The following is a 10522-nucleotide window of genomic DNA, read 5'->3' as shown; positions in this document are numbered from 1 at the left end:
ATTAATTATGTTATTGAATATTTATAATGCAATATTATTTTTATATTTTTTAACATTTACTTTTAATAACGTGAGAAAGAAAAATAAAATATTATTATTTCTCTTCAGAGATTTCTAGTTAAATTTCCAAAATAGATGATTTTATGTGATAAAAATGCGAAGAAGCAACTCCGCAGTAAAGACGTGAAGGCATCCTCTCACGCGGGAGGAAAACACACCCAAAGCCGAACCCCGTTTATTCCTCAATTGACGACCGGGACCCCCATCGTTGATCCTTGTTCCTACTCTTACATCTTGCAGGTGATTATCGTTCCAATCAATTTTGTGCCGACGTTCTTCCTGTAAAAAACCCACATTACTGCTTACTACAGCTAATTTTCTGCAGTACATTTCTGATCTGATCTTCCAACAATCGTTACTAGTCATTCAACTAGTTCATAGTGTACATGCTTCGTGTTATTAAGGCCCAAAATTACCTAATGTGTATTTAAATGAACATCTGATCAGGATATAGCGTTTGATGTTTCTTCTTCTTCTTCTTCTTCTTCTTCTTCAATACACTTCGAATTCCGCACCAATTTGCGAGACAGCATTTTCATTGTATGTTAGCTGAGGTAAATGTTCTACCGTTTTCCTCTTATCTCCAATCTCTCTCACACACACACTCACACACATATATACACATACTATTTTCTTTTTTTACACAATTAGAGTCTACTTTTCTTTGTTAAATGCTTAAATCTAGGATCTTTGCACTTGAGGACATTGGGTCGTTTTGGATTGCTATTATTTTTGTGTACATTTGTTTTTATGCAAACCGGAAGTGGTGGTGAAACGGAAGAAGGACTCTGACTATGAAGTGGATAACTTTATTTGACGCTTGAATTCTTTTTACTAGTGAAATAGATTTCCCATGGTCGATTGAGTTCTATGTTGAGTTGGATTTTGGTAGTTATTTGTTTTTCTGCCATTAGCTTGCTATGGGAGAGCTGGGCAGGTGTTGACACTTGGAAAGCCTTTGATTTTATTCTGGATAAGTTGCACGAGGTGGGTTTTGATTATTTTGATTATTTTGATTATGGCCCTTGATTCAAAACTTTGGCTGTTGGATGAGACGTGAGAAAATTGATGTCTGTGTCTTTCAGGAGGCTGCAAGGGGCATTCTCAAGTGTAATATTGGTTCAAATGTCAAAATATTCCTTCCTTGACGCACCAGGGAATTCTGCTCCAGTAAACAGGTTAGTGCTGTTTCGCCAGCTTGATCTGCTATGTCAGTAGGCTATCAAGATAACAATCTTACTGATCTGGAAACAGTAGCGCTCTATATGTATGATTATGGAAAAGCCATCTGTATCTCCTTAACATACATACAAGCACATCTTTGACATAAAAACATGGACTTGTAGTATCAATTGACCTTGATATTGACTAGCACCCTGCAAATCATTCAGCAGTAACTAGCTGATGTTGTTTTCCATACGTACAGGAGTCTCCCTTCATTTACTTTTGATTTTCTTCTTCAATACATTAGTACTAACATGTTCATTTTGGCAACCATATGCAAATTCTGACCGCTGCAATGACATAATAGGATATCGAATGAAAGCAATAATATGGATGATGCTGAAAGTACAATGTCCATGGTTGCTCAATTTATTGAGCAGCTTCATGGAAACATGTCCTCGCCACAAGAAAAAGAACTTACTACGGCACGATTACTTGGTATTTCTAAAGCACAAAAGGAAGCACGCTCTATCATAGGTTCACATCCTCAAGCAATGCCATTGTTCATATCCATTCTTAGAAATGGTAGCCTCTTGGCAAAAGTAAATGTTGCTGCAACATTAACTGCTCTGTGTAAAGATGAAGACTTGCGATTGAAGGTTCTTCTAGGTGGATGCATCCCACCATTACTCTCGCTTCTGAAAACAGAGTCAATTGAGGCCAAGAAGGCAGCAGCTGAAGTCATCTATGAAGTTTCTTCTGGTGGACTATCGGATGACCATGTGGGTATGAAGATATTTGTTACAGAAGGTGTAGTTCCGACTTTATGGGAACAGCTAAATTCCAAGAACAGACAGGACAAAGTGGTTGTAGGCTTTGTCACTGGGGCTCTCAGAAATCTTTGTGGCGACAAAGATGGATACTGGAGAGCTACTCTTGAGGCCGGTGGAGTAGACATTATTGTTAGGCTGCTTTCTTCTGACAATGCGGCTGTTCAGTCAAATGCTGCTTCTCTTTTGGCTCGTTTGATGCTGGCTTTCGACAATAGCATGCCAAAAATTATGGATTCTGGAGCAATTGAGGCTTTACTTGGACTCTTGAGTAAAAAAAATGATATCCCTGTCAGATGTAGTGCTGCTGATGCTCTGGAGGCTCTCTCTTCAAGGTCAACCAAGGGTAAGGAAGCTATTGTTGATTCAAATGGTGTTACAATTCTCATTGGTGCTGTAGTTGCTCCATCAAAAGAGTGTATGCAGGGAGAGGGAGGCCAATTTCTCCAGGGACATGCTACGCGTGCATTGGCAAACATACGGGGGGGAATGTCTGCTCTTATTCTACACCTAGGAGAGCTTGCTCAGTCGCCAAGCTTGTTTGCTCCTGTTGCTGATATAATTGGAGCACTTGCTTACACACTGATGATCTTTGAACAGAATGTAAATCCAGAAGATGAACCATTTGATGCAATAAAAATAGAAAATATTTTAGTGGCACTTTTGAAACCTCGAGACGATAATTTGGTTCAGGATCGTATTCTCGAGGCAATGGCTAGCCTGTATGGCAATGATTGCCTCTCCAGAAGACTTGACCAATCAGAAGCCAAGAAGGTGCTTATTGGGCTTATCACTATGGCATCATCTGATATGCAAGAGTATCTGATATACTCTATGATAAGCTTATGCTGTGAAGGAGTGGACATCTGGGAAGCCATTGGAAAGAGAGAAGGAATCCAATTACTTATCTCTTTTCTGGGTTTATCCAGTGAAGAACATCAGGAGTATGCTGTTTGGTTGCTTGCAGTCCTGACCGACCAAATAGATGACAGCAAGTGGGCAATTACTGCTGCTGGTGGTATTCCGCCGCTTGTACAATTATTAGAAATGGGATCCCAGAAAGCAAAGGAAGATGCAGCTTATGTTCTTTGGAACTTGTGCTGTCATAGTGAAGATATTTGTGCCTGTGTCAAAAGTGCAGAAGCTGTTCCTGCTTTCTTGTGGTTCTTAAGGAATGGTGGATCAAAGGGACAAGAAGCCTCCTCTAAGGCACTCAAAAAGCTTATCCGAAAGGCTGATGCTGCCTCTATTAATCAGCTACTAGCCCTGCTTTTGGGAGACTCTCCAAAATCAAAGGCCCACATAATTGAAGTACTGGGTCATGTGCTTACTATGGCATCCCACAGTGATCTTGTGCAAAAGGGATCGGAAGCTTATAAAGGGTTGAGATCTCTTATCCAGGTTCTTAATTCTTCAAGTCAGGAAGCTCAACAGCATGCAGCTTCGGTCCTGGCTGACCTCTTTAGCAATCGTCAAGACATATGTGATAGTCTTGCAACTGATGAAGTGGTGCATCCTTGCATGAAGCTCTTGACAAGCAACACCCAGATTATTGCCACACAGTCAGCTCGGGCATTGGGTGCTTTGTCTCGCCCAACTAACACCAACTCCAAGAATAAAATGCCTTATATTGCAGAGGGGGATGTAAAGCCTCTGATCAAGTTGGCCAAAACATCTTCCATTGATGCTGCAGAGACTGCTGTGTCTGCGTTGGCCAATCTTTTGTCTGATTCACAGATTGCTGCAGAGGCATTGACAGAAGACGTGGTATCTGCTTTGACAAGAGTGTTGGGAGAAGGAAGTTCGAAAGGCAAGAAAGGTGCATCTCGTGCGCTTCTTCACTTACTCAAACATTTCCCACTAAGTGATGTTCTCACTAGCAGTAGTCAATGTCGATCTGCGATTCTTGCTATTGTTGAGTCCTTGAATGGAGTGGATATGGATGGGACTGATGCAGCTGAAGCTTTAGAAGTAGTTTCTTTATTGGCTAGGACAAAGCAAACGTTGAATGCAACATACTCCCCATGGTCTACTCTTGCTGAAGTTATCTCAAGCTTGCAGCCTCTTGTGTATTATTTAGCTGAGGGATCTCCTATGGTGCAAGATAAGGCCATTGAAATTCTAGCCAGGCTTTGTGGAGACCAACCAGTTGTCTTAGGTGACTTGTTGGCTGCAAATATAAGAACAATCGGCGCATTGGGTAACAGGATACTGAAATCTACCAGTCTAGAAGTGAGAGTTGGGGCAACTGCATTGCTCGTCTGTGCTTCAAAGGAGAATAGAAAGCAAACCATAGCATCACTTGATACATCAGGGTACTTAAAACCTGTTATATATGGATTGGTAGATATTATAAAACAAAATTCTGGTTGTTACTCTCTTGAAGCCGACGTCCGAACTTCAAGGGATTTTGCCAACAGAACAGCTTTTCACGAAGGGGGTGAGTTTAATGTGCCTGATCCAGGCTCTCTCTTGGGAAGTACAGCTGCCATGTGGTTGTTGTCAATTCTTTCTTCAGTCGGTGAGAAGAACAAGCATTCTGTAGTAGAAGCTGGGGGACTTGAGGTCCTCTCAAAGAAGCTTTCAAGATATACATCAAATTCACAGGTAGAGCCAGATGTTCTCATTGCTTTAAAAGCCTTAAGCAGAGTTTGGCAGTTGAGTGACCTAACGCCTAATCATCTATACAGGGATTAAGTGACTGGTTACGCTTAAGCATAAGCATTTATTTGAATATATGAAATATAATTGCTTCTAGATTGTGTAATGAAATGAAAATGTTGATGCTTTTTTTTTGATATAATTATTTCTCTGTAAAATACTAGTTTTGTTATGCCACTAATGATATTACTCAAAAATTGAATGATGCCCTTCAACTTGAGAAAAGTTGTTTGATGAAATGAGTTGAGAAAAGTTGATTAACCCCTGCTTAAATTTTTTGAATTGCTTAATCCAATAATTAGTTGCTAATCAAAAGTAAGACAATTAATGTGGACAGCTAAATCGGCAGCCCTAACTAATCCAAGTGGCCACTTAAGTGGTACTGAATGGATATCTTAATACTGCCTATTATTCACTCTCAGAGTTCTCAATTTCCTCGACTACCTTGGTAACAGGAGTACGAGTTTAACAGAATATACTTTACTATGCTTTAGAATTAGGCAGTTTTGGAGAAGATAGAGGGTGAGACAGGGAGAGGGTTAGCGCCGTGGGAGTTAGATTACCAGAGCTTTTCGTTGGATAAAGGGCCATCTTCATTTTTCCTACCTTTTGAACTGTTTGTTGTTCGCTAGTCTTACCTTTTCTTCTTGTACTAGTAGTTGTCCCCTCTGCATTTTTTGTTTAGTTTACTAGTTGCTTGTTTTGGACATGCTTTATTCTCTTGTTCCTTATAATTTTTCTTTTGCAAGTGGGTATCTTCATGGAAACCTCTTTACCCTTTGGGGAAGAGGAAAGGTTTGCATACATCCTACCCTCACCTCACATTTGTGTGGGAATTACTAGGTTCGTTTGGTTTGGTTCGACTTTATATAAGCTCTAAAATTCCGTATTGTGCTGATGTAAATGTCATTGCTCACCATTCTTTAATTTACTGTAATCATTCCTCAGAAGTTAATCAGGTTATTTCTTTTGATAGGGTGGGTTTTGTGTACATTTTGAAGCAAAAGGCAGAACCAAGGTTGCATAAGAAACTTGTCTTCCATCTATACTACTCACCTATTTTAATATGTACCCTCTGCCCTCTGGTGTCCTTGTTAAATGTCTTAAAAAAAGTAGACATAATTAAGCCTTACTCTTTGTCTCAGATAGAAGAAATGCAAGAAGGCAAAAATTAGGCTTTTCTCTGCAGCTTAGCACCAAGCTATTTGTTCTATGAGATTGATAACATATCCGTATCCTACTAATGTAGTTATCCAGACCACATATTTTGCATGCTTTTGAAAAAGTGCCAATGCATAATCAAAAATAGAATGAGGTAATGACCGTTCGGTAATCGTTGTAGTAAGAAAAGATGGAGGAAACTGAAATTTTGATAGCCTTTTCAAGGATGGATCCCAATTATTGAGATCATAGTGAATATTGTTTGATAATAATGGAGGAATCTTTACATGCTTCTTTTAACGAGTTACCTTCTCTTTTTGCCAGGCAGAGTTTGAGGATGCAGAGGGCATATGGATAAGTGCTTTACTAGTGGCTATACTGTTTCAAGATGAAAATGTGGCTTTGTCAACACTAACCATGCATATCATTCCATCCTTAGCAAATTTGCTGAAGTCTGAAGAAATTTTTGACAAGTTCTTCTGTGCCCAGGCTATGGCTAGCCTTGTATGTAAAGGAAATAAAGAAGTAAATCTTGCAGTTGCAAATTCTGGTGCAGTTGCTGGTTTAACAACACTGATTGGTTACGTAGAAGCAGATATGCCCAACCTTGTTGCTATATCTGACGAATTCTCATTGGTGCGTAATCCTGATCAGATTGTTTTGAAGCATCTCTTTGCAATTGAAGAAGTAAGAAATGGATCAACAGCTTGCAAAACTATTCCACTATTGGTGGATCTTTTGAGACCAATGCCAGACAGGCCAGGTGCTCCTCCTTTTGCTATTTGCCTTTTGACTTCCATTGCAGACGGAAGTGATGCGAACAAGCTTCTTATGGCTGAAGCTGGAGCCTTGGACAGTTTGACAAAGTATTTATCTTTAAGCCCTCAAGACTTAACTGAGGCCACTATTTGTGAACTCATGAGAGTATTGTATAGCAATCCTGCTCTTCTGCGATACAAATCAGCAGTTAATTCCTTAAGTCAACTTATAGCTGTTCTCCGTTTGGGATCAAAAGTTTCTAGATTGAGTGCTGCTAGAGCTCTCCATCAGTTGTTTGATGCTGAGGACATAAGGGAATCTGAATCAGCTGTGCATGCACTTCAGCCCTTGATTGATATGCTAAATGCAGCATCTGAGGGTGAGCAAGAAGCTGCTCTTCTTGTGTTGATCAAGTTGACTTCAACAGACACTGCAAAAGCTGCTAAAGTTCTTGATGTGAAAGGAAATCCCCTTGAGAGTTCATTTAGAATTTTATCCTCCAGTTCTTTAGTATTGAAGAGCCATGCCGCACAGTTCTGCTCCGTGCTTTTTGGTAATTCCAGAGTCCGAGCACTGCCAATTGCTTCTAGGTGCATTGAACCTCTTGTACTGCTGATGCAATCTGAAGCTCCTTCAGCAGTGGAGTCTGGTCTTTGTGCTTTTGAAAAACTGTTGGATGATGAACAAGCAGCGAGCCTTGCAGCAGATTATGATGTTATAGATCTTCTTGTTGGTTTGATTTGCGGATCAAATCATGTGCTTATTGAGGCCAGTATTGCCACACTTATTAAGCTTGGCAAAGACCGGACTCCCCGCAAGTTAGATATGGTTAATGCTGGTGTCATTGATAATTGTCTTGCACTGCTCCCAAGTGCCCCAAGTGCCTTGTGCTCCTCAATTTCTGAACTCTTCAGGATTTTGACAAACAGTAGTGCAATTTCTAAAAGCGCAACTGCTGCTAAACTTGTAGAACCTCTTTTCATGGTTTTACTTCGTCCTGATTTTTGTCTCTGGGGACAACACAGTGCCCTACAAACACTTGTTAATGTATTGGAGAAACCACAAACCCTTGCAACTCAAAAACTTACTCCCACCCAAGTAATTGAGCCATTAATTTCATTTCTTGAATCACCATCTCAGGCTATTCAACAACTTGGTACTGAGTTGCTGACTCATTTGCTTGCCCAGGAGCACTTCCAGCAAGATATAACTACACAAAGTGCAGTTGTGCCCCTTGTGCAGCTTGCTGGGATTGGAATATTGAATTTACAGCAAACAGCGATGAAGGCATTGGAAAGTATCTCACTAAGCTGGCCAAATGCAGTTGCTGATGCTGGTGGCATTTATGAGCTTGCAAAAGTTATTATTCAGGATGATCCCCAACCATCCCATGCATTGTGGGAATCAGCTGCATCGGTTCTTTCAAATGTTCTACGGTTTGATGCTGACTACTACTTCAGAGTTCCTCTGGTTGTGCTTGTGAAGATGTTGAACTCAAATGTAGAGTCCACCGTCGCCGTTGCTCTTGATGCACTGATTTTTCAGGAAAAGAGTGACGCATCAGGCGCAAAACAGATGAGTGAAGCTGGTGCCATAGATGCTTTGCTTGACCTACTAAGATCTCACCAATGTGAGGAAGCATCAGGAAGACTACTTGAAGCCTTGTTTAATAATGTGAGGGTACGAGAGATGAAGCTTTGCAAGTATGCAATAGCACCTCTAGCGCAGTATCTGCTAGATCCACAAACTAGATCTCTGCCCGGTAAGCTTCTTGCTGCTCTTGCTCTTGGTGACCTCTCACAGCATGAGGGACTAGCCAGAGCCAAAGATTCTGCTTCTGCATGTCGTGCATTGGTAAGCTTGCTTGAAGATCAATCCACAGATGAAATGAAGATGGTGACGATTTGTGCATTACAGAACTTTGTCATGCACAGTAGAACCAACAGACGAGCTGTTGCAGAAACTGGTGGCATATTAGTTATTCAAGAATTGTTACTTTCTCCTAATTTGGAGGTTGCTGGACAGGCATCGCTACTCATCAAAATTTTATTTTCAAACCACACTCTTCTAGAGTATGTATCAAACGAGCTTATCCGGTCTTTAACAGGTGATAACAGGCTAGTTTCAGTTTACTTTGTTTTGTCAACACTGATTCTTACCATACATGCATGTTCTTATCTTTTCTGTTTTAACTTTTAACCAAAGGCTATGCATATTCTCACTGCTTCATGTGGAAGCATGCTTTTAATTTGTATATCTGGTCGTCTATCTCCTGGATGCACTTAGGAACTCTATGGCCCATGAACGGCTTATCACAATCTTCCCCACTTATGTTCTTGACAACATCAGCAGGCCCAGTATCCATGTCTATCCCTAGTCTGCAAGCTAGTCCTCGACCAGGGATGGCCCTGTAGGGTGAAATCACTCTAGAACTAGCTTTTAGAACTCATATTTAATCGGCCACCCCATAGAAACATACTGGCCTACTAAATAACTAAGGTCTAACGACCAGCTGGAAGATGTAATAGCCCATTACAGAGTACTGAATGAGCCAAAACAAACAAATTTGCACATTTTAAAATTGAAGTCCACAAACCATGATAGAAGGTTATATGGTAGTCCCCACTAGGTTCTCAGTCAAGATTAGTTCTAACCAACCCAAGGAAAGATTTAAATCAGACATTCTTATCTGGCACTAGTTGATCTCTCTCTCCCCTCTATTGTCTGGACAACATGATGAGTTTTATGAGAATGTCCGTTTGTTTGATGGATTTATGAGAATGTCTGTTTGTTTGATGGACTCTTCTCTTGATGAATTGTAGACATCCTACATTTGCTAAATTTACAGTCAACTAAATATTTCTCTTGTAAAGAAACTAAAACCAATATAACAGTAAGAACAACAGCAGGATCCATCTAATCATTGGACAACCTTGCCACAACAAGATGGTTTCCCCATGTTCACTTGGATGATGTTCTATTATTTCCTACACCTGATAAGACCAAATGTCATCTAGGACTAAATGATGGAAGAAAGAAAATTTGGAAAGAAGCCAAAAACAAATAAGGCTGTAAGCATCAGGCCTAAAAACCTAGGATCTCTCGAGCATTTAGCTGAAGGTGGACAAAGGTATCAAACCATATTGCACCACACAGTCAACTAATATACGGATAACACCCTCACATTTATTTATGGAGTTCATCATAAGATACAACACTTCAATATAGAATGTTTGCCCTAATCATACTCGCCTTTACTGAACATTAGAAATACATAAGCGGAACAAACAAACAGTTACTAGATACGATCTCTAATTACAACATTTTCTATTCAATAGTGCATAAGGTAATTTCCAAATAACAAGTGAAGGAAGTTCTTTGATGCCCTATATTTTGTTAGAATATATTGTAAATATTATGTCTGTTTAGGGTTTCTGWTGGGCCGTACGGGCCTTTGCTTATTTGGGTTTGGGTTTCTTATTTGTGTCTATATATATACACGCCTCTCCTTTGTAATTATTCATTCAGTAAATAAGAATACTTCTTCTCTCTGTCCCTCTGATCACATGGTATCAGAGCCACTCTGAAAACCTCCTGCYGTCGTCACCGGAACCCTAGCCGACTTCGCCGGACTCCTGCCACCGTCGCCTGAACCCTAGACGCCGCCATATCTGCCGCTGCCGCCTCTGCTCGCCGGAATCTGCCGCTGCCGCCTCTGCTCGCCGGAATCTGCCGTTGCCGCTGCACCGCCGCCGCTGCCACCGCTGACTCAGACGACCGACCCGGTGTTTTCCAGTCGCTGTCCGCCGCCCCACGTGCCGCCAGCCGCCGCCAGCATCATCCCAACTTCTGTTTCTTGCTTCTTGAAGGTCGCCATCTTCATCCGC

General features: G+C 40.9%; 1 protein-coding gene across 2 annotated transcripts in view; it reads left to right on the top strand.

Annotated features, from left to right (window-relative positions):
- Nucleotides 1-208: 208 nt before the first annotated feature.
- LOC112504323 (protein CELLULOSE SYNTHASE INTERACTIVE 3) overlaps nucleotides 209-10522 on the top strand; it is a 14452-nt gene continuing 4138 nt past the window's right edge. The window contains exons 1-6 of one of the 2 annotated variants that reach the window (XM_025108253.1): nucleotides 209-300; nucleotides 508-614; nucleotides 975-1047; nucleotides 1146-1238; nucleotides 1592-4661; nucleotides 6201-8742. In XM_025108253.1, coding sequence (XP_024964021.1) covers nucleotides 1186-1238; nucleotides 1592-4661; nucleotides 6201-8742 — 5665 coding nt within the window. In that variant the 5' untranslated portion in view covers nucleotides 209-300; nucleotides 508-614; nucleotides 975-1047; nucleotides 1146-1185. Of the gene's footprint in view, nucleotides 301-507; nucleotides 615-967; nucleotides 1048-1145; nucleotides 1239-1591; nucleotides 4662-6200; nucleotides 8743-10522 lie in introns of those variants that run through there. The other variant, XM_025108254.1, reaches the window with a different exon arrangement.

The sequence above is a fragment of the Cynara cardunculus genome, unplaced genomic scaffold, assembly GCF_001531365.2.
Source record: "Cynara cardunculus var. scolymus isolate 2C unplaced genomic scaffold, CcrdV1 Un_Scaffold_5217, whole genome shotgun sequence".
Taxonomy (NCBI): domain Eukaryota; kingdom Viridiplantae; phylum Streptophyta; class Magnoliopsida; order Asterales; family Asteraceae; genus Cynara; species Cynara cardunculus.
Note: the sequence above shows the minus strand (reverse complement) of the source record. Positions and strands in the feature narration are given on the sequence as shown.